This window comes from Bos indicus, chromosome 9, assembly GCF_029378745.1.
Source record: "Bos indicus isolate NIAB-ARS_2022 breed Sahiwal x Tharparkar chromosome 9, NIAB-ARS_B.indTharparkar_mat_pri_1.0, whole genome shotgun sequence".
Lineage (NCBI taxonomy): Eukaryota > Metazoa > Chordata > Mammalia > Artiodactyla > Bovidae > Bos > Bos indicus.
The window spans coordinates 39,601,946-39,626,452 of NC_091768.1; the positions used below are offsets into that span (position 1 = coordinate 39,601,946).

At 37.7% G+C, this 24,507-nt stretch overlaps 1 protein-coding gene and 1 pseudogene across 3 annotated transcripts in view; one reads left to right on the forward strand and one right to left on the reverse strand.

The window, feature by feature from the left end:
* The window catches only part of RPF2 (ribosome production factor 2 homolog), a 37,539-nt gene that overhangs the window by 10,027 nt on the left and 3,005 nt on the right, over positions 1-24,507 (reverse strand). Inside the window, exons 2-7 of one of the 3 annotated variants that reach the window (XM_019967208.2) lie at positions 24,032-24,164; positions 22,860-22,897; positions 19,767-19,806; positions 13,289-13,370; positions 12,626-12,702; positions 8,847-8,946 (exon numbers count right to left, since the gene is read on the reverse strand). In XM_019967208.2, coding sequence (XP_019822767.1) covers positions 8,847-8,946; positions 12,626-12,702; positions 13,289-13,370; positions 19,767-19,806; positions 22,860-22,897; positions 24,032-24,164 — 470 coding nt within the window. Of the gene's footprint in view, positions 1-8,846; positions 8,947-12,625; positions 12,703-13,288; positions 13,371-19,766; positions 19,807-22,859; positions 22,898-24,031; positions 24,165-24,507 lie in introns of those variants that run through there. The other 2 variants (XM_019967210.2, XM_019967209.2) reach the window with 2 other exon arrangements.
* LOC109563821 (heterogeneous nuclear ribonucleoprotein A1-like) lies at positions 6,447-8,130 on the forward strand (annotated as a pseudogene).

Genomic DNA, 24,507 nt, shown 5'->3' on the forward strand with positions numbered 1-24,507 from the left:
GCATTATTTATGTTATTATATACCATTTAACATATAGAGTAGGAACATACAATTTCTTTTTAAAAAGAGAAATCAATATAAAGAAAAATCTCCAGTGAACAACACTATGGATACTACATGGACATGACTAAAGTTATAAAGATGACACATGAATGAAAAAAGTTTGGAAAATACATTAGTGAAGTTTGGTCACCTCATTCTACACATAAGAAGACCGAACCTGAAGGAAGCTAAATGGAAATATACGAATAACATTCAGCTGAGGCAAGGTTATGCATAAAAAGTCATCCAACTTAATTACTTAGGAAGAGCTGCCACAAGACAGATGATGTCATGAACAGGAAATATCTCATATTCTGTCCCAATTGGAGCTACCCAGCACTTTTCTTCCATCTTCCCATTAGCTCATAAGATGGGAATAATCTCCATGTGCATGGACATACATATCTTTTGTAGTTTGCCTTTTCCTTCTTATGGATAACTAAGAGAAAATCACATTGCTAATGTATATAAAACAGACATAAGCATGCCAACACATGTACATAACACCTTTCCTTACTACCCCAAACAAATATTCCTCAGGGATACTTTTATAAACCAAATATACTTTTTAAATTCTGATCTAAAATTTGATCAGAATAATGACAAACTTTCTCATAATTTTACCAAACCCTGACTCTTTCAGTGGCCAAGTTAATAAAGCCCCACTCACTGTTGTGGCAGCATTACTGAAGTCAGAGTCATTCTGGAGAACAACATATGTAAATTCCAGTCTCCCCTGAAACAGCTTTTGCAATGCAAACCATACAGGCATGTGTTCATCCATAAGATTTTAAGAAAGAAATAAAAAATGAAATGAGGTAGCAAGTTTTAAGAACATTACCCTTAGCTCACATCATACACAAAAATTAACTCAAAATGGATCATAACTCTAAATGTAAGATATGACTTCAATAATATATATAATATAAATTATAACAAATTATATATATGCATATATATATGAAAAAAGTCTTTGCAACCTTGAGATAAGCAAAGGTTTCTTAAACAAAACACTGCATAAACATACCATTAAAGGAAAAAATGGATAAAGTAGATATTACAAAAATTTAAAACTTCTGCTCTTTAAAAGAAATCACTGTTTGCAGATGACAGGATACTATACAAAGAAAATCATAAAGATGCCACCAAATATCTACTAGATCTTATCAATGAATATACACAGAAATCTGTTGCATTTCTATACACTTAACAGCACACTAGCAGAGAAATTAAGGAAACAACCCCATTAACAATCATGTCAAAAAGAATAAAATACCTAGGAAAAAACCTACTTAGGAAGGTAAAAGACCTATACTTGGAAAACTGTAAGACAACGGATGAAAGAAACTGAAGATGACACAAACACATGGACAGACACACTGTGTTCACGAGCTGGAAGAATCACGTTAAGACGACCATAATGCCCTATAGATTCCAATGCAATTGGATTCCTATCAAATTACCAATGGCAGAGAACTAAAACAAACAATTTTTAAATGTGTATGGAAACGCAAAAGACCCAAATAGTCAAACAGTTGTTTCATGTCCGGTTCTAACTGTTGCTTCTTGACATGCATACAGGTTTCTCAGACCAATAAGGTAGTTTGGTAGTCCCATTTCTTTTAAGAATTTCCACAGTGTGTTGTGATCCACACAAAGGCTTTCACCATAGTCAACGAAGCAGAAGTAGATGTTTTTCTGGAATTCCCTTGCTTTCTCTATGGTCCAACAAATGTTGGCAATTTGATCTTTGCCTTTTCTAAACCCAGCATGTACATCTGGAAGTTCTCAGTTTATGGACTGCTGAAGCCTACCTAGCTTGAAGGATTTTGAGCATAACCTTGCTAGGATGTGAAATGAGCCAACTGTACAGTAGTTTGAAAAATCTGAGAGTGGAATGAAAGCTGACCTTTTCCAGTCCCGTGGCCCCTGCTGAGTTTCCTAAAGTGAAAGAAGGTGTTACTTACTCAGTCGTGTCCGACTCTTTGTGACCACACGCACAGTAGCCCACCAGGCTCCTTTGTCCATGGAATCCCCCAGTAAAGAATACTGGAATGGGTTGTCACTTCCTTCTCCAGGGATCAAACCTAGGTCTCCTGCATTGCAGGCAAATTCTTTACCGTCCGAGCCACCAATTTGTCTTCTAACACCTTAGTTCTGTTTAACCAGGATAAAAACTTGCTTAAACAGAAGTAAGGGGGTTGGAGACAAATCAGTTAAGAGTCAGAAGGAAAGCCCCAGTTTGAAAATTTTTTCAATGGATCAATTCTAAGCAAAAGTAACACCTTAAGTGTGACTGTGTCCATGAGTAAAAACACTGGAAAAGGGCACAGTAGGTTGACCACAGTGTTGATGAGAAATACCAGGAGATTTGCAGTCAGAGATCAGATCAGATCCTGATTCTGCCACTTATTACCTCTTCACTCTGCACAAAAGTAAACTGGTCTCAATTTCTTCATCCACAACATGGGAATAATATTACCATTATGAATCAAGTATTTGCTTAATTTCTAGTGTGGTTACATTTGGAAATGAGGCCTCTATGGAAACAATTCAGGTGAAATGAGATATGTCATAAGGATGGGTCTGATCCCATAGGGTTAGTGTTTTGAAGAGGAGACACTAGAAAACTTCAACCTTTCTTTCCTCTTCTCCCTCCTTCCCTTCCTCCCCAAGGAAAAGCCTTGTGAGCACATAGCAAAAAGCCAGCAAGAGAGTCCTCAGCAGAAACCTGGACTCTTAGAACTGTGAGAAAATAAATTTCTATTGTTTATAAGCTACCCAGTCAGTCTATGGTATTTTGTTATGGCAGCCTGAGCAGACTCATAGAATTACCTTTGTAAAAGGTGTAGAAAGGATTACATTTAATAAAGTATCTGACCTAATCTATGGTAGTTATTTTCATTATTATATGCTCAAACTACCGCACAATTGCACTCATCTCACAAGCTAGTAAAGTAATGCTCAAAATTCTCCAAGCCAGGCTTCAGCAATACGTGAACCGTGAACTTCCTGATGTTCAAGCTGGTTTTAGAAAAGGCAGAGGAACCAGAGATCAAATTGCCAACATCTGCTGGATCATAGAAAAAGCAAGAGAGTTCCAGAAAAAACATCTATTTCTGCTTTACTGACTATGCCAAAGCCTTTGACTGTATGGATCACAATAAACTGTGGAAAATTCTGAACGAGATGGGAATACCAGACCACCTGATCTGCCTCTTGAGAAATTTGTATGCAGGTCAGGAAGCAACAGTTAGAACTGGACATGGAACAACAGACTGGTTCCAAATAGGAAAAGGAGTTCGTCAAGGCTGTATATTGTCACCCTGCTTATTTAACTTCTATGCAGAGTACATCATGAGAAACGCTGGACTGGAAGAAACACAAGCTGGAATCAAGATTGCCGGGAGAAATATCAATATCCTCAGCTATGCAGATGACACCACCCTTATGGCAGAAAGTGAAGAGGAACTAAAAAGCCTCTTGATGAAAGTGAAAGTGGAGAGTGAAAAAGTTGGCTTAAAGCTCAACATTCAGAAAACGAAGATCATGGCATCCGGTCCCATCACTTCATGGGAAATAGATGGGGAAACAGTGGAAACAGTGTCAGACTTTATTTTTCTGTGCTCCAAAATCACTGCAGATGGTGACTGCAGCCATGAAATTAAAAGATGCTTACTCCTTGGAAGGAAAGTTATGATCAACCTAGAGAGCATATTCAAAAGCAGAGACATTACTTTGCCAACAAAGGTTCGTCTAGTCAAGGCTATGGTTTTTCCTGTGGTCATGTATGGATGTGAGAGTTGGACTGTGAAGAAGGCTGAGCGCCGAAGAATTGATGCTTTTGAACTGTGGTGTTGGAGAAGACTCTTGAGAGTCCCTTGTACTGCAAGGAGATCCAACCAGTCCATTCTGAAGGAGATCAGCCCTGGGATTTCTTTGGAAGGAATGATGCTAAAGCTGAAACTCCAGTACTTTGGCCACCTCATGCGAAGAGTTAACTCATTGGAAAAGACTCTGATGCTGGGAGGGATTGGGGGCAAGAGGAGAAGGGGCCGACAGAGGATGAGATGGCTGGATGGCATCACTGACTCGATGGACGTGAGTCTCAGTGAACTCCGGGAGTTGGTGATGGACAGGGAGGTCTGGCGTGCTGCGATTCATGGGGTCGCAAAGAGTCGGACACGACTGAGCGACTGATCTGATCTGATCTGATATATACATTAAAGTAGAATAAGAATTAGGAAATGAGAAAGGTTAAAATAAATAAACAACGACCATAGATGTAGATATGGCCACTAACACAGACAAAGGCAAAGAAGAAAAAAAGTAACTGAGGTAATTGGATTTACGATAGACTTTAAAGGAACACTAATTAAAACTAACCTATTACTTGATTCATTATCATCTTTATATACAAGAAGTTGTTTACTTTGTTGTTTTAGTCACTAAGTCATATCTGACTCTTTCGCGACTCCAGGGACTATAGCCCACCAGGCTCCTCTGTCCATGGGATTTCCCAGGCAAGAATATTGGAGTGGGTTGCCATTCCCTTCTCCAAGGGATCTCTGCACCCAGGAATGGAACCCACATCTCCTGCTTGGCAGGTGGATTCTTTACCATTGAGCCACCTGGGAAGCCCCATAAGGAGTAGTCACACTTAAAAGTAACCATAAAAATAAGGATGGACTGGGAGTTCCCTGATAGTCTAGTGGTTAGGATTAGGCACTTTAACTGCCGTGGCCTGGGTTCAATCCCTCATTCTGGTTGGGAAACTAAGATCCCACAGGCCACACAGTGTAACCAAAATTAAAAAAAAAAAAAAAAACAGGATGGACTGAATAGAAAAGCAGGACCCACTAAGATTAACTACAAATCTATATAATATTTAGGGCTTCCCTTGTGGCTCAGCTGGTAAAGAATCCGCCTACAATGTGGGAGACCTGGGTTTGATCCCTGGGTTGGGAAGGTCCCCTGGAGAAGGGAAAGGCTCCCCACTTCAATATTCTGGCCTGGAGAATTCCATGGACTGGATAGTCCATGGGGTCACAAAGAGTCGAACACGACTGAGCAACTTTCACTCACTCACACTTATAAAATATTTAAGGAAGCAGAAGAGAAGCAAAATTCAGAATGAGCAAAATAGATACCTGGCATGAAAATACTGAAGTTAACTTTTCTTTCTGGCCAATTACAAACAAAAACACAACTTCCTAACAGGAGAAAAGCCCCTGATAAATTCTCTTTACTTACTGCTCTACATTTGAACACACAACACTAACCAGGTTGCAAATCTGCAACTTTCTTATTTCTTATTTATATTAAAAACTCAACTCTAAGTGCCGGACAATCTTACTATCCCTCTACCTGTATTTCTTCTTTCCCTATGCCTTTGTGGTTTTTACTCCCTACTGCTCATCACTGCATTATTTGGTTATTCCTGCCATCTAGTGGAAGCACAAAATAAGAAGATAACCATTTAAACAAAAGCAACAAACCTCTGTTTCTAACAAATTATAAGTACTTCCCTCATTAATAGTAATTAAACGTAAGAACAAGGAGAGAAAAGCTGGAAATCTGGGTGAATGCAATACAAGTACTAGAAATCTTGGCTAAAAAAAAAAGTCCCCTGATGTTCCCAAATATGTAATATTCAAAGAAATATTGGTCCTTGTCTTCCATGTATGGTTTTTTTTTAAATCCATGGAAAACAGAGGTAAGAACCTAAAGTAAAGACTCTGCAAAGGAATTATTTACCATGGGCAGTATGAAGAGCAGAAGCAGAAAGCACAAGCTTTGGGTTTTGATTCTGTCTCACCTACTTAATAACACTTAACCTCTCTGAGCCTCCATTTTCCCACCTGTATATTGAAATATTACCAAACTCAAGAGCTTTAGTAAGGATTAAGGAGGTAATAGAAATACTTAGTTTTTCAAAAATAGCCATTATTAATAAGAGAAATGAGAAGTCCTGAAAATTGTATTCCCGACAGGACCATAAGTAATTCCAATAAAGTAACATGAAAGCAATGTGTCCGCCCACAAACCTTCTTCAGTTGGCTCAGACTTGTAAAGAGCATATATTTAATTTATTTATAAAATATATCCAAGCAACTTTTCAAAGTGATCTAGGGCAAATTAATGTAAAAACCCAAAAGAAGGGCAACCAAAAAAGTTAAGGCATAGCTTGTAAGAATGATATAAGAAAAGCTCAAATTGAACACATTATTTAAACTTAAGAAAATTCCAATGAGTATCAAAAGAGTATCTCTAGGAATAAACTAAATTACTTTTCAGAGTTAGAATACAGCTATGGAGATGTGATCACAGAGTATTAAGTATTAGTAACCTTTAAGAAATCATAGAGAGCTTTCGTTGAAGTCTTCCCCACCTTCACTGCCATCATGTCTAAATCAGAGTCTCCCAAAGAACCTGAACAGCTGCGGAAGCTCTTCATCAGAGGATTGAGCTTTGAAACAACCGAGAGTCTGAGGAGCCATTTTGAGCAATGGGGAACGCTCACAGACTGTGTGGTAATGAGGGATCCAAACACCGAGCGCTCCAGAGGCTTCGGGTTTGACACATACACCACAGTGGAGGAGGTGGATGCGGCCATGAATGCAAGGCCACACAAGGTGGACGAAGAGTTGCGGAACCAAAGAGGGCCGTCTCAAGAGAAGATTCTCACAGACCTGGTGCCCACTTAACTGTGAAAAAGATTTTTGTTGGTGGCATTAAAGAAGACACTGAAGAACATCACCTGAGAGATTATTTTGAACAGTATGGGAAAATTGAAGTGATTGAAATCATGACTGACCAAGGCAGTGGCAAAAAGAGAGGCTTTGCTTTCGTACTCTTTGATGACATTGACTCTGCAGACAAGATTGTCATTCAGAAATACCACACTGTGAATGGCCACAACTGTGAAGTGAGAAAAGCACTGTCTAACCAAGAGATGGCTAGTGCTTCATTCAGCCAGAGAGGTCGAAGTGGTTCTGGAAACTTTGGTGGCGGTCGTGGAGGTGGTTTTGGTGGGAATGACAACTTTGTTCATGGAGGAAACTTCAGTGGTCGAGGTGGCCTTGGTGGCAGCCGTGGTGGTGGCGGATATGGTGGCAGAGGGGATGGATATAATGGATCTGGTAATGATGGAAGTAATTTTGGAGGTAGCAGAAGCTACAATGATTTTGGCAATTACAACAATCAATCTTCAAATTTTGGACCCATGAAAGGAGGAAACTTTGGAGACAGAAGCTCTCTCCACCTATGGTGGTGGAGGCCAATACTTTGCCAAACCACGAAACCAAGGTGGCTATGGTGGCTCCAGCAGCAGCAGTAGCTATGGCAGTGGCGGAAGGTTTTAATTACTGCCAGGAAACAAAGCTTAGCAGGAGAGGAGAGCCAGAAAAGTGACAGGGAAGCTACAGGTTACAACAGATTCGTGAACTCAGCCAAGCACAGTGGTGGCAGGGCCTAGCTGCTACAAAGAAGACATGTTTTAGACAATACTCATGTGTATGGGCAAAAAACTCAAGGACTGTACTTGTGACTAATTGTATAACAGGTTATTTTAGTTTCTGTTCTTTGGAAAGTGTAAAGCATTCCAACAAAGGGTTTTAATGTAGATTTTTCTTTTTTGTACCCGTGCTGTTGATTGCTAAATGTAACAGTCTGATCATGATGCTGAATAAATGTCTTTTTTTTTTTTTTAATGTGCTGTGTAAAGTTAGTCTACTCTGAAGCCATTTTGGTAAAGTACCCCAACAGTGTGAAGTTCCTTCAGGGTGATGCCAGGTTCCATTTGAAATTTATTTACAACCTGCTTGGTGGAGAAGCTGTTGTCTTCAGAACCTTGGTGTAGTTGAACTGACAGTTACTGTGTTGTGACCTGGAGTTCACCATTAAAAGGGTCATCCATGCAAAGTCATGGAGTTTGTTTTATTTTTTTGGTTATTAATCATTGTTGGCACATCCTATGCAATATATCTAAATTGAATTATGGTACCAGATAAAGTTATAGATGGGAATGAAGCTTGTGTATTATCCATTATCATGTGTAATCTATAAAATATTTAATACCTTCTTGAAAAAAAAAAAAGAAATCATAGAGAACAATAATGCTAGCTTTTCAACAAAGAAGAGAAAAAGTGGTTTAAAATTGGTAAATCTAACAGCAATCTCAGGCAATAACTACACTGTATACTGGAATTTAAGAAAGTGACCTGTGAACACATAGAAAGGGATGTTGTCATTAGATAAAACATTAGGAATGAGTATTGTTCACCAAGAATCAGTCACCTATAAAACAACCTGAGGAGGTTTTTTGTTTTTGTTTTTAAATGGAAAAGGGAGGAAGGAAATTGGTGGAGGTCAAGAAAGCAAATTATATAGGGTTATAGTGTGAAACGCCTTGTGTATCAGACTAAGAGAAACTAACAGAGGTTTTTGAATTGGGAGTAGATAATGTATAATAATCTTTAAAATAGAACTTTTCAATTCTGTAAATTTAATAATGCCAATAATGATAGGAGATGGGTGCAAGAATGTAGTAAAGTGCAAAATGCCATATAAATAGGTTGGTACCAAAGTTACCACACTATCAGAAAGAAATAATGATCTATAGAGTATAATATCCCTTTAACTCTCTCTGTCTAGTGGGGAATAAACAAAATAATGAAAAGGAAAAAGAGAGATCAAAAGAAAAAAGCTGTTTATCCAGAGTGAAGCTGCAAACTGCCACCACCAATGAAAAGTCTTAGAATGCCTACTTGAGCTAACCTGCAAGTAAGAATTAAAATACTTACCAATAAGAAGACTTTTTAGTCTTCTGTAGTCTTCTGTTACATCAAAATCATCACCTGCAAATATTAACATGGGTTTTGTTCCCTCAGGACATTTACTATTCTAGGAAATAAAAAAATGTAATTATATAATTATCAAGTCTAAACTGTTTATATGCTGATTTTCAAGTAGTCAATATTGATAGCAACCCATTTTCATATTTTCTTAACTGTCCTAAAACTGTATCTATGAATACTGATTTTACTTACTGTTCTTGGCCCCACTGCAAGGCATATGGGATCTTAGTTCCCCAACCAAGAATTGAACCTGTGACCCCTGCACTGGAAGCACGGTCTTAACTACCAGAATGCCAGGAAGTCCCTATGAATACTGATTTTAGACTTAAAACTAGAGTGGGGATTTTTTCATTTACACATTTTTTTAATACTAAAAAATATTTTTTTCATTCTACTTTCTTAGTATCAAATTAATAAGTGATTAAAGAATGAGGTAAGCTACTTTCTATGCAAAGAATAAAATAAAAAGCTAAGCTGGAAAACAAACACATCCCTCTAACAGCCAACATTTCAGAGCTGAAATAAATTTAATTTCTTTGAATTATTTGTAACAATATGCTTTTCCTACTGTGTCATTTGTAGTATTTTAAAATGTCATTTGTTGTATTTTAAAATGAAAACTAAATAAACTACCAGGTAAACATTCACATGGGAAGCAATATGTTATACAAGCTACAGAAAATATGGGCAGTCCTCACTCAACAGAATCAAAGCTCTTACTATAAAGTGTTTTGTCTAGTTCTGGCTTTTCTTTTTCTTTTCTTTTTTTTTTTTTGGTTGCACTGCATGGTTTGTGGGACCTTAGTTCCTAAACCTGGGATTGAACCCGGGGCCCTTGGCAGTGAAAGCTCAGAGTCCTAACTGGACCTCCAGGGATCTCTCTAATTCGAGATTTTCAATACCAAAAGGAATTGTGAATTTTTATTTTACCAAAGTGAAAAAAAAACAAAAACCAAAGAGAAAAAATTCTTTAACTAAAGGATTAATTTAGGGAAGAAAAATGATTGTTGGTCTGAGCTTTCCATTGATCCTAATATCTCTACTCTGACACTAATCAAGGATTTTCCAAATTGGGGGATGAGGAGGTGATAAGACAACAAACAAACAAACAAATGTCCTCTGCCATTGGACCAGAGGTCATTTGTTGCTTCCCAGTTCACTATGGCCACTCTTGTTGACATTCTCTGCTTTCAACCTGAACCTGAACTGTCTACTTAGGAGATGGGCTAAGTCTGATTGAGGGCCTGAATAGACCTTCCAGGCCCACTGACTATTCCATGTTCATCTGTGTCTGAAAAGTTAGTCAAAGTTAAGTCGCTCTGTCATGTCTGACTCTTTGCAACCCTGTGGACTGTAGCCCACCAGGTTTCTCCGTCCATGGGATTCTCCAGGCAAGAATACTGGAGTGGGTTGCCATTTCCTTCTCCAAGGGATCTTCCCAACCCAGGGATCGAACCCAGGTCTCCCGCATTGCAGGCAGACGCTTTAACTTCTGAGCCACCGGGGAAGCCCTAACTAACCTTAAATTTTAAATCATCTCATTCCTTAGACTTATTCTATGCAGAATAACCATCCCTACAATTTTGATCATCTTAGAAAACAAGTTTCTAGAATAATCACTCTATTTCCTGGTAGTGTCTAATCACTTGTTGCTTAAGTGTTAACAAAAGGATGAAGCTTGGCAGTAAAAGTGGGCGAGTCAGAAAAAAAATGCCAGGTAAAGATGTCTTTAAAATGAGGAGGTAGAAATGAAGAGGAAATAAATCTGGAGAGAAAGTGCAACAAGCCATGCAACTTCAAAACAAACTAGAAATATAAGCTTGTATAATAACCAAATAACAGGTCATAGTGAAGGGGACTGGTTAATGGCCTATCTAGGGATTGCCAATGTAAGCACATTCTCATCAGTTAATGAATTTTATAGTTATGGATATGTTCCATGAGTGAAAATTTAGTACTCAATTTAAACGGTTCTTGTTAAGAACAAGCCTGCCAAACAGTAATGATTTTGTGGTCCAGTTTAGAAGCTACACAGTGACAGGGTATTTCTTTGCTCTGGAAGGGAAGTATAAAGACCAGAGGGGTTGGCATGTAGGCATCAGCCAGTGCTCACATCCACTAACAGGTGACCATAATAGCAGCAGCGGCACTGCTCATCTCCAGAAATTCATACACAGCCCCAAAGAGAACCTGTAATACACTGTAATAAAATGATGGCATCCACAATAAAGCATCACAGTTTACATATTTTTCAAAATACTTTTCAACATATTATTTTCTCTGATAAACATTTTCACATATATTATCTCATCTGACATCGTTACATCTATTTAACACTTGACTGCCAATTGTGGGTCAGGGAAATAACTGATTTGTCAGGTCACAGATGTCACCTAAATGACCAGCAAAGGCCTCAAACCCAAGTGTTCTGTCTCTAAATCCAATCTCACTGTTCTACCCTGTACCTGAGGAGGCTCATGTAGCTGATTAAGTGGGGATCTGATAAAAGCTCTTCTTTAAATCTACAGGAAATCTAGAAGGCATGTCCTCTTCTTAGGGGAGGCTGGGAAAAGGAGTGATTATGTATTTGCTATAATTCTTTAAACTATACCAAGATCCTCAAAGATCCATAAACTGAGAACAATTACATAACCTTCCATTAAAGACTTCAATATCCTTTCTTTCAAAATTCTTGAGTCCTAATGCTCCCCAGCCTTTTGGCTAAGATCAAGTATAGTACCAAAGTCCTTGAGTCCTAATCTTAGTTGTACCATTTACTATATGTATGACTCTAGGTCATCAACGGAATTCCTTTGGGCCTCTGTCACCAAATCTATACAACAGTGAAAATAATTTTGGCCTTAGAGGGCAGCTAAGAGGTCATAGTGAAATGTTGTGTTTGCTGGACAAGATCAAGCCAGGAGCAGAGGTCAGAGGGAGCAGAAGCCCAATTTGGATCCAGGAGCTGCATTAGGACAGTTTTTTTGCCTTTCTAAAACTATTTACTACTTTCTATTTCATAATCCCAAACAAAGGAGACAAAAAGGTGCCAGTCCTCAAGGAGAGAAGTGAGCTAGCAGCCAAAATACTCCAGGATCACCCAGAGCTTCCCAGGTTTAGAACAGGGTTCACTTTGAAAATTGTGAAATTTCTGAGGTTCCACAAAATAGGTACTATGATAATTCAGAGGAAGAGGACAGCACTTCTACTATGGGCCTAAAAGAGAGTTAGTAACAACTCTGAATTCTAACTGCCTACATATGTGTTATACACTGTAAATATCTTCCTATTTTTAAAGATAAAATGAAATTGTGCTTTTTAGTTTTTAGAGCACACTGGATGGCACCCCACTCCAGTACTCTCGCCTGGAAAACCCCATGGGCGGAGGAGCCTGGTAGGCTGCAGTCCATGGGGTCGAGAAGAGTCTGACACCACTGAGCGACTTCCCTTTCCCTTTTCACTTTCATGCATTGGAGAAAGAAATGGCAACCCACTCCAGTGTTCTTGCCTGGAGGATCCCAGGGATGGGGGAGCCTGGTGGGCTGCCAGCTATGGGGCCGCACAGAGTCGGACACGACTGAAGCGACTTAGCAGCAGCAGCAGCATAAAAACCAAGTTCTTTCTCATTTAAGCTACAAAACTGTATTCTTACTCTTCACCACAAGATGTCACTATTTCCCAAGAGCAACATAAAATGCTTATTTAAAAAAAAAAAATTATCTTACCTTAATATCTTTAAGGGAGACAAATTTCTCAATACCTAATTCAATCATATCCAGCACATGGTAGTCATACATACGACCTAGGAAAAAAACACATTCTCTTTTAATTTATTTTTCCAAAAGAGCTGCCTTATATTCACCTACTTATCTGCCTCTTTTTTTTGTCCTTTAATCTCCCAGACATGTTCCTTCTTTCTTAAATTTTCAACTCCACCTAGAATGAACTGTTACAACCTTGGTCCTGTAAAGGATCTTAAAAGATCACTTAGCCAAACTTCCTTATTTTACAGAAGAGCAAATAAAAGTCCATGGAGGGTAATGAGCTTGCCATTGAGTCACTGACTGTGCCAATCCAAGTCTCAATGCAGAGCAAGGGTTTATTTTCAAATATGTTTATTACACAGGTATTTATTAGGAAAGGGTCACTTTATGTGAATAAGTATGATACTTTTTTTTTCTAACTCTAATATTGATTTTAGGATATATGTTTTATAGCAAAAAACCTCTACAACTTGATTGAATGTGATATTAACATGCCCATCCTTTACCTGCAGACTGGTAGATAAATAAAAAACTAGCTTAGTGTTTACTGGTTACTCCTGAATACCATCAATCTGAGCCACAGAACTGACTCTATAGAAGTTTTAAAAAGTAAATGACATTTACCTATTACTAGATTATTTGGCCGCTTCTTATTATGGGAGCCAAACATGAATAAAGAACAATCTGACTTCTTTGAAAAAAATTCCTGTAAAACCAAAGAAATTCCATTAAATCAATGCATAAATATAAGAACTTTAAGAATTGCACTTCTCTGAAATAAAAGGTACTCAAACTGGAAGGGAAGGGGTAAAACTGTCATTATATGCAGAAGACATGATACTAAATACAGAGAATCCTAGAGTCCACATAAAAACTATTAGAATTGATCGATGAATTCAGCAAAGTAGCAGGATACAAGATTAACATACAGAAACATGCTGCATTTCTTTTTACTAACAAGGAAATACCAGAAAGGGAAAGTAAAAGAAAAAAAAAAATAATCCCTTTTTTATCGCATCCAAAAAAAAAAAAAACCAACTTAGGAACAAACCTGCCCAAGCAAGTGAAAGACTTAAATGCTGAAAACCATTAAGACAGTGACAAGGGAAACTGAAGACGATTTAAAGAAATGAAAAGATATCCCACACTCTGGATTGAGGAATTAATATTGTTAAAATGGCCATACTATCCAAAGCAATCTACAGATTTAATGTGATCCCTATCAAATTATCCACGATATTTTTCACAGAACCAAAACAAATAATCCTAAAATTTATATGGGACCTATTTATAAAATTTAGGTCCCTGCATGGAACTAAAGATCTAAAACTGCCAAAGCAATCCTGAAGAAAAAGAATAAATAAAGCAGGAGGCATAACCCTCCCACATTCCAGACAATACTACAAAGCTACAGTAATCAAAACAGCATGGTATTGGCACAAAAGCAGACTATGCATCAATGGAACAGAAGACAGAGCCCAGAAATAAAGCCACACACCCACAGTCAATAATCTTCAACAAAGGAGGCAAAAATATACAAGGGAGACAAGACAGTCTCTTTAGCAAGTGGTGCTGGGAAAGCCAGACAGCTGATGTAAATCAATGAAGTTAGAACACACCTCACATCAAACATAAAAATAAACTCAAAATGGCTTAAAGACTCAAATAAAAGCAAAAATAAATAAGACCTAATCAAACTTACAAGCTTCTGCACAACAAAGGAAACCATAAACAAAATGAAAAAAGACAACCTATAGAATGGGAGAAAATATCTGCAAACAATGAGGCCAATAAGGGCTTAATTTCCAAAATATACAAACAGTTCATACTACTCAATAACAACAACAACAAAAAACCCAAACAATGGACAGAAGACCTCAATATTCATTTCTCCAAAGAAGACATACAGATGGCCAATAAGCACATGAAAAGATGCTCAACACAGCTAATTATTAAAGAAATGCAAATCAAAACTACAGTAAGGTACCACCTCACGTAAGTCAGAATGGTGGCGGTGTTGGTGGTGGTTTAGTCGCAAGTCATGTCAGACTCTTGCAACCCCATGGACTGTAGCCCACCAGGCTCCTCTATCCATGGAATTCTCCAGGCATGAATCCTGGAGTGGGTTGCCATTTCCTTCTCCAGGGGATCTTCCCAACCCAGGGATTGAACTTTAGTCTCCTGCATTATAGGCGGATTCTTTACCAACTGAGCCACCGGGCAAAACGACTTTTATAAAAAAGTCCAGGGGACCTGCCTGGTAGTCTGGTGGTTTAGACTGTGCCTCCACTGCAATGGGTTCCATTGCATGGGTTCCAGGCATGGGTTCCATCCCTGGCTGGGGCACTAAGATTCCACATGGCACATGATGTGACCTGCAAAAATAAAAAGTCTATGAGTAACAAATGCTGGAGAGAGTGTACACCATTAGGAATGTAAGTTGGGTGCAGCTACTATGCAAAATAGCATGAAGACTCCTTCAAAAACTAAAACCAAAGGCTTCCTTGGTGGTGGCTCAGTGGTAAGGAATCCACCTGCCAATGTAGGAGACAGAGTTCAATCCCTGGTCTAGGAAGATCCCACATACCACGGAGCAACTAAGCCCGTATACCACAACTATTGAGCCTGTGCTCTAGAGCCTGGGAACTGCAACTACTGAGCCCACATGCCTGAAGTCTGTGCTCCACAAGAGAAGCCACTGCAAACAGAAGCCCAAGCACTGCAACCAGAGTAGCCCCTGCTCACCACAATTAGAGAAAAGCTTGCGCAGCAACAAAGACCTAGCACAGTCAACAATCAATTAATTTAAAGAAAACCACCAGCAATAACTAAAAACTGAGCTACCATATAATCCAGCAATCCCACTGCTGGGCACATATCTGGAGAAAACTCTAATATGAAAAGATACATGCACCCCAAAATTCATAGCAGCACTATTTACAACAACCAAGACATGGGAGCAACCTAAATGTCCATTGACAGATGAATGGATAAAGATGTGGCGTGCACACACACACACACACACACACACACACACACACACACACAGTGCAATACTACTCAGCAATAAAGAATGAAATGTCATTTGCAGCAATACTGATTAACCTAGAGGTGATCATAATAACTGAAGACAGAGACAACAGCATATAACTTGTATGTATAGCCTAAAATATGACACAAATGAACTTATTTACAAAACAGACTCACACACACAGAAAACAAACTTACCATTAACCAAATGGGAAAGAGGGTGGGGAAAGGATAATTTAGGAGTTTGGATTAGCAGATTCAAACTACCATACATAAACAACAAAGTCCTACTATATGGCACAGGGAACTATATTTGATATCCTGTAACAAACCATAATGGAAAAGAATATGAAGAACATATATATGTATAAGTGAATCACTTTGAGGTATACCAGAAATTAACTCAACATTGTAAATCAACTATACTTCAATTAAAAAGAAAAAAAGAATTGTACCTCTAAACTAAAAACAAAATGTCCGTGAGTCTTTTCAGTGGAAATTAAAGAAGACATAATAAACTAGATAGGAATAAACAAAAGAAAAGGTCTTTATTTGCAGCTTTTTACTTAATTTTTTTTTTTTATTTGAGGTACTTAGGGAAAAGATGTTAAGTTTAAGACCAAAATGAAAACTGCTGCTGCTGCTGAGTCGCTTCAGTCGTGTCTGACTCTTCGTGACCCCATGGACTGCAGTCTACCAGTCTCCTCCATCCATGGTGTTTTCCAGGCAAGAGTACTGGAGTGGGTTGCCTTTTCCTTCTCCAGTGCATGAAAGTGAAAAGTGAAAGTGAAGTCATGTCCGACTCTTAGCGACCCCATGGACTGCAGCCAACCAGGCTCCTCCATCCATGGGATTTTCCAGGCAAGAGTACTGGAGTGGGGTGCCACTGCCTTCTCCGAAATGAAAACTACTAGGTTAATAAATTTTAAAAGGCCATTTATTTTCAGTTATGTGGTTATTTTGGAATAGCACATGAAGTATTCCATTACAGGACACACATGAATATACTACAGACTTATGTGAATTAATCAATATGGTGTTTTTGGATATTTATGAATGTACTCATGTGTTTACAAGACATTTAACTACTTTTCACTGCAAACTTCATCCATGCAGGAATCTTGCCCTAGTTTCTCCACACCATCCCAGCTGTGACTAGTTCCACTTTGTGTACCAAGCAAGGACTAACTGACAGATCTGTGATGTTCCTACCAGTGAGAGATTTTCTGCCATTTGGCTCTCAAAAGTATTGACTTCCATTACAGATTCGAGAGAGGTGGAAATATAGTTATGGGGTATCCTAGACAGTTTCTTCTACATTATTACCTATACTTTACATCCCACATATTGATACTTTGATTCAGTTTACAGAGATTCCCAATCTCAGCGCAAAAATTAGATTGAATGTGTTCCAGTTTAGTTCCAGCACAGTTGGAAACATTTCCTAAATTTATTTATTCATTTATTTTTGGCTTCATCAGGTCCTTGTTGCGGCACTTGGACTTAGTTGCCCCACAGCACATGGGACCTTAGTTCTCTGACCAGGAATGGAACCCACATCCCCTGCATCTGAAGGTAGATTCTTAGCCACCAGATCATCACGGAAGTCCAAGCTTCCTAAATTAATGGCAAATAATTAAAGAACATGTGAACCAACAATAATCCTCAACTTCTTTATTGAGTCCAAGACCTGAGGTATGGGCCCCTAGTTTGGTTATCATTCATTCCAGGGTTGAAAGAAGTAAATGGGAAAAACAACTACCTACTTGTCTTTCTACTCCCTGTGTAGAGGACAGAGTCAGAAAGTCTAAGAATTCTGGCTTTGCCATTTACTACGGGATTGGTCAACCTTTCTGAGAATCAGTTTTATCATGTAAATCAAAGGCAGTAACACCTCCTGCAAAAATCTGCAAGAACCACATGCGATGTTATATGTGAAAGCAATTTACACTGGGTCTGGCACCAAACAGGTGTTCAAAATACGCTTGTTCAAAAAAAAAAAGATTTTTGTTTTTACATTCTCATGTTAACATCCCAAAGGTTTCCATAGACTATCTTTCACATATATGTATATATGTGGTGTGTGTGCTAAGTCAGTCAGTTGTGTCCGATTCTTTGAGATCCCATGGACTGTAGCCCCTCAGGCTCCTCTGTTCATTGGGATTCTCCAGGTTGCCGTGCCCTCCTCCAGGTCTCCCACATTGCAGGCAGATTCTTTACTGTCTGAGCTACCAGGGAAGCCTATATATAGTACTTATCTGTCATCTTCTCCATAAACTCAACTTTTTATTAAAATTCTAGAGCAAGAGAAGTCAAATTATCTCCAAAAGGCCAGATAATAAATGTTTTAGACTTTTTTTTTAAATGATATTATACATGTTTCAATGCCATTCTTCCAAATCATCCCACCCTCTCCCTCTCCCACAGAGTCCGAAAGACTGTTCTATACATCTGTGTCTCTTTTGCTGTCTCTCATATAGGGTTATCATTATCATCTTCCTAAATTCCATATATATGCATTAGTATACTGTATTGGTGTTTTTCTTTCTGGCTTACTTCACTCTGTATAATAGGCTCCAGTTTCACCCACCTCATTAGAACTGATTCAAATGTATTCTTTTTAATGGCTGAGTAATACTCCATTGTGTATATGTACCACAGCTTTCTTATCCATTCACTGGCTGATGGACATCTAGGTTGCTTCTGTGTCCTGGCTATTATAAACAGTGCTGCGATGAATACTGGGGTATACCAGAATTGAAAGAAACACGTGTACCCCAATGTTTTAGGCTTTTTATATACTTTAAAAAAAAAAGCTTTAAAAATGTAAAAACCATCTTAGCTCGTGAGCCTCACAGAAACAGGGATTCAGCCCACAGGAAGTATATTCCCCAGCACCTGGGCACACTTCCAAGACTGCAGTATAAGAAGTGTGCTACTGGGGGATGTGCAGTCAGGAGGAAATCAACCAAATTTCTAACATGACCACTGTTTCCACAACCATTTGGAGCTCTAGCAGTATGATATTTATTACAGCCAATGAAATATCTCCTGTTTCTGGAAGCAGACGATCAAAGAGGGTAAAAGCCATAATTTCAAGTGTAAGAAAAAATGTCTTATCAACATTAGATTGAAAAAAAAATACAAAATGCTACAGATTCTACAACATAATATTTCTACACAGTGGTCACTCAACTAAAAGCACCATGGTATTACAAAATAAAACCAGCCCTGGATAAGTCATGTATGGAAGAGATAGGATTCTGGGCTAGACTCTATATTACTTTCACGATCTCTTCAACAAATGACTGTGAAAAATTCAAGACTGTGATAAAAGAAACTTAATTAAAAAACATTTATTTTGGCAATATTTTTCTTAATATATTATAATTTTCACTGCAGTTAGATGCCACGTTAGGATAAGATGCTCAATTTCAGTTTTTTAAGTAATCACTGAGATTCTATTCAAAAACTTTTCCTATTAAATTCACTAACTAAAAGAACAAATGATGGGACTTCCTTGGCAGTTCAGGGGTTAAGACTCTGAACTTCCAAACCAGAGAGGGCACAGTGGGTTCAGCCCCTGGTCAGGGAAACTAAGATTCCACAAGCCATGCAGCAAACAAACAAATAAGACAAGCGATAGTATTCCTGTCAAGAGAACATAATCATGTTCTCATGTTTAGCAATAAATCAGGTAGTGTTCCCCGTTTTAAAAATATTTGAAAAAAGAAAAGTAAAATTTTTTTTAATCGAATTTGCATTATAAAAACATCCATAACAAACTTCCTTTGGACAATCCATTAATTATACACTTAAAGTATAATTAACTCTTTAAAATTCTATCAATATACATGCAGGCAATGAACACGTACTATCCATAGTGAAGCATAAGATCTATAGTAATATTTTTGGAAATGAAAGTCTTATTCCCCCTGTACACTGCATCAAAATTTTGTAACGCAGGATGATTTCTAATTCAAAGTCATAAGTTAGGACTACTATTAAATTAAATGAATTAGGCTGAATAATCACTTGTATGCCCTCTTAAATCAGAGATTCTTATACTTACCAATGATGTCTGATCCTCAAATGGCCTTGTAATATTTTTCCTAATGTTAAAAAAAAGTGACTGTAATTTTAATAAGCAATTCACCCATAAAATAAGGTAATAATAAGGTAATAATATTAAATAAAGATAATTATATATTCAAATGATCAAAAAAAGAAGCTGGAAGATATGTATTCATTCAAATATTTATTTAGTGCCAGGCACTGTTCTAGGAGCTAGGGATACCATAATACCATGTCAAATAAGATCCCTGCTTTCATGGTACATTCTAGAGGAAAAGTAAACAATTTCAAAAAGTTCTAACTGTTGTGACAAAAGTAAAACAGGGCACCATGTTAGTATGAAGAATGGAAAACGATTATTTGAGCTGAGACCTAATAAATAAGGAGCTAGCCATGGAAGAGTTTTGAGGTTAAGAGTACTCTAGGAAGAGGGAACCAAGAAAGAAAAGCTTCTGAGATGGAAACAAGTTTAGACTATTCAAGAAAGAGAAAGCAACAAACATCCCTGGAGCTTAATGAACAAAGAGTTAATGGTGGGATATGAGGTCAAAGATGAAGACATGGTCCAGAAAATGTAGGGCCTTGCTGGTTCAGGTAAGGAATGTAAGTTATTAAAAGAGTAACAGGAAGCAAAGGGGGATTTTAGACAAGAGAGTGATATGACTGGATTCAAATGTTCTTTTTAAAGGGCTGCTCTGTCTACTATGTGAGGATGGAATGTAGCACAGCAAGGGTGAAGAGGTCAGTAAGCAGCTATCAAGTAATCCGGGAGAGAAGGAAAACGGTGGGCTGGACCAGCGGTGGCAGCAGTGGAGACGGACCAAGAGTGGACAGAGAAGTGTAGAGCTACCTTCCCATGCAAAAGGTTTGTTCAAACATGCATGAAGAAATGCTGCTAAGGTACACAAAAATCTAATGGTGCTGGTTGTTCGAAGGCGAGTGTGTGTATATTTATATTTTCACTGTATATTTTTGAATTTTTAGTCACGTAAATATAATACAGTTCATAATTTTTACCAATTTAAAGAGAAATAAAATCATATATACAACATGATCTCAATTTTGTTTAAAGGAAAAAACAGATGTATAGACACAAAACTACATGAGGAGAAAATATACACAGTGTTTATCTATGAGTGATTATTTACTCTTATCCCAATTATTTAAGATAAATATATATTACTTTTATAATCAATAAAAAAAGTATTTAGAAAAATGATGCCAAATAAATCAGGAAAAATTACTGCAGCATTTATGATTAATAGCTAAAAGCAATTCACAAGTAAATAGAAGACAGAAATTACAAAGAAGAAAAGGAGAAAGGCTCAAATGAAGTCTCTGGTATTGGAGTGGAATTGAAATTAGTAGTACGAACTCATGAATTTTTAGGACATATCAGTATCAACTCAGGGCTTTTTAAATATATAAATAAATATAAAATATAAACAAATACAGACGTGCATACATGCATAGGTTAATGTACCTATGTACAAGCTCTTGTCTGCTAAAGGACTGATGACACTCCAGTAGCAACTGAGCATACTTAATGCCCATATCTCTGTTTCTTAGTTATCTTTCTCTAATATATGGAACCAGGACTGATTCCACGGCTCTGGCAATGAAAACTGCAAGATGAGCCTAGAGCATCTTGTGATGCCAAAAAGGAAGTGCTCAAACACAGGGGCACTTTCAAAGGGCACACAGGCCAACCTGAGAGAGATTCCAATGGCCAAAGGGAGAACAATTTATCAACAAAATAAATCATGACAGCACTGAACCCCAAAGAACATAATAAATACATAGTCCACACCGACATAAATAAGTAATTTAAACAAATGAAGAAGAAGGGACTGATTTTCCTTACAGAATCTCAATTAATAATGTAGAGGGAATGAAGGGAAATAGAAAACCACTATGCTACTGCTAAGTCACTTCAGTCGTGTCCGACTCTGTGCGACCCCATAGACGGCAGCCCACCAGCCTCTGCCGTCCCTGGGATCCTCCAGGCAAGAACACTGGAGTGGGTTGCCATTTCCTTCTCCAATGCATGAAAGTGAAAAGTGAAAGTGAAGTCGCTCAGTCGTGTCCGACCCTTAGCGACCCCATGGACTGCAGCCTACCAGGCTCCTCCATCCATGGGATTTTCCAGGTAAGAGTACTGGAGTGGGGTGCCATTGCCTTCTCCGAAAACCACTATACCACCACAGTAATCACTATTGTAGACAGGATTCACTGATGGATGCTAAAATGAATAAGCAAAAGTTTGAGGAGAACTAGGATTACTTGAAAACTTGCAAGTATCTCCTCTAAACGTCTGTTAATTACAAAGGGGAAAATATCAATAGAAACTTTATAGTGGGGAAATCTAGCAGACACCACTTTAATCAAATTTAACACCAGCAGTAAGAAGATATCAAGTATTCCTTGGTAAGATATACTGAAAAGGCACATCACTTTTGTGATATTACTGCCAAAAATGCACAATCTCAATCTACTCATAATATAAGACAAATCCAAACTGAAGGATATTTTACAAAATAACTGACAAGTGCTCATCAAAAGTGTCAAGGTCATCAAAGATGAGGAAAGGTTGAGGAATTGTCATAAATTGGAGGAGACTAAGAAGACATGACAACTAAACACAATGTGGGATCCTAGAAGAGGAAAATGATATCAATGAAAAAACTGGCATGAACCAAATCAAGCCTGTGATTAAAAGGTAAGTGTGTATAAATTACTGTCCCCATGTTCATTTCTTACTTGTGATAACTGTGCTATGGTTACAGAAGTTATAACATTAAGAGATGTGGGAGAAGGATAAGGGAACTGTACTATTTTTGCAACTTTTCTGTAAGTCTATTACTATTTCAAAGTAATACATACATGCTATGATTACAACTCTGTAAGAATGTTCAGTACAAATGAATACACAGATGGGAAAGAAACAAGTTTTGAAATACTCATAGCTATGTATATAAGGAAATGTAATATTTTTTAAATAAAATATTTTTCTAAGTCTCCCATAAAGTGATTGGTTGTTACTTTCATAATGAAACAATATAATTAAATAAGTAAAAGAAATCACACTTACTTTTTATACAGAATGCCATAAGGTTTCTTCAGTGCATACTGTAAAACATAATTTATAGCTTTCAAAACAAAACATATTGTGAAAAGCGGAGATAAAAGTGAAGCACTGTAACAGTCATTATGCAAGGTTATCCTAGCTCCTGAATCCTATTCTGATATCTTCTGCATGGCTCCCCTTTGATCACATATAACTTGCAACACAAGCTTAATATTCTTAGACAGGACTTTCCTAATTAAAAATGTCTATGCCTTTTCAATATTCCATCCAATTTAAATGATTCCCTTCACTTCCTTAAATTCTAGCTTCATTTAGCCTGCTCTCCTTTAACCACCCCCGATTATTTGCAATTCCCCAGATGTATCATGCTCCTTCACACTCCCTTTGTGCATGAGCTTTTGCCTCAGCCTTGGAAGCCCTTCCCTTCCTCTTCCTTTTCCTCTTCTCATTTCAACTCCTTCAAAATGAAGCTTAACCATCATCTCTAGGAAGCCCACCCTGTGTGGCAGCCTTCATGGAATTTTAACTCAGCCTCCCATCCTACTCCATGACAGAGGATGAGAGGGTTGGATGGCGTCACTGACTCGATGGACATGAGTTTGAGTAAGCTCCAGGAGTTGGTGATGGACAAGGAAGCCTGGTGTGCTGCAGTCCATGGGATTGCAAAGAGTCTGACACGACTGAGCGACTGAACTGACTATCTGACTGACTCCCATCCTACTCCGTGCATACCTCCAGCACAGCACAGCATTCACAATGCTGTAACTTTTACTTGTCTGTCTCTCTCACTAAGCTCACTGAAGGGAGAGATTGTGTCTTATATAAATATTAACCCCAATATCCAGCACAGTAGTTGGTATTGTTGGAAAAAATAAATGGATATAATATGCAGTTAGCTCATTTTACAAATTAGATATGTTCTTGAAATGTGAGGAAATCAAATTCCAGTCATTGAAATCAGGTGAAATTTACTAAGGGAGCTGTAAGGAAAACCAGTAATCAGTACCTTGGCAAGGCAAACAACCTCCAACTTTAGCTTTTTTCTAAGGTTAGCATTTCTTAAGGCAAGGCAAAGTTCTCTATATATTTCTCAGCAGCCCAATTAGTATGCTAAAAACTTTCTAAAATGATTTCAACGCCATTTAAAAAGTGTGTATATACATAAATATACGTACCACATCTCTAAGCACTTGTGTTACTGTTGAATTTGCATTTCCCCCTTTAATCAACATAGCATTTTTAATATTTTCACTGAGTTTCGGTTCTCTCTTCTCAAGGAATCTCTTGGCTCTTTTTGTTTTGGGTTTTCTGTTGCGAAAAATCACAATGTGTAACAACTTAAGACATTTTCCTCATATTACAAAACCAAGACTTAAATGCAAATTCTTAAATATCAAAAAGATATTACATAACATTTATTAGTTAGGGTTCCACAAAATCTCATTTTTGGGGAAATATTAATAAAATATATTCAGTTATTACTATTAAATACATTAATTACATTTGGTCTTTAAAAAGACTTCCATTTTTATATTCCCAGCATTCTATTACTGTTTTCTAAATCTTTTATTAAAAAAAAACAAGGACTCAAGTGAATACTGTTGCTATTTTTACCCAATTATTTTTTCTTTAATCTTAAAGCAATCAAACC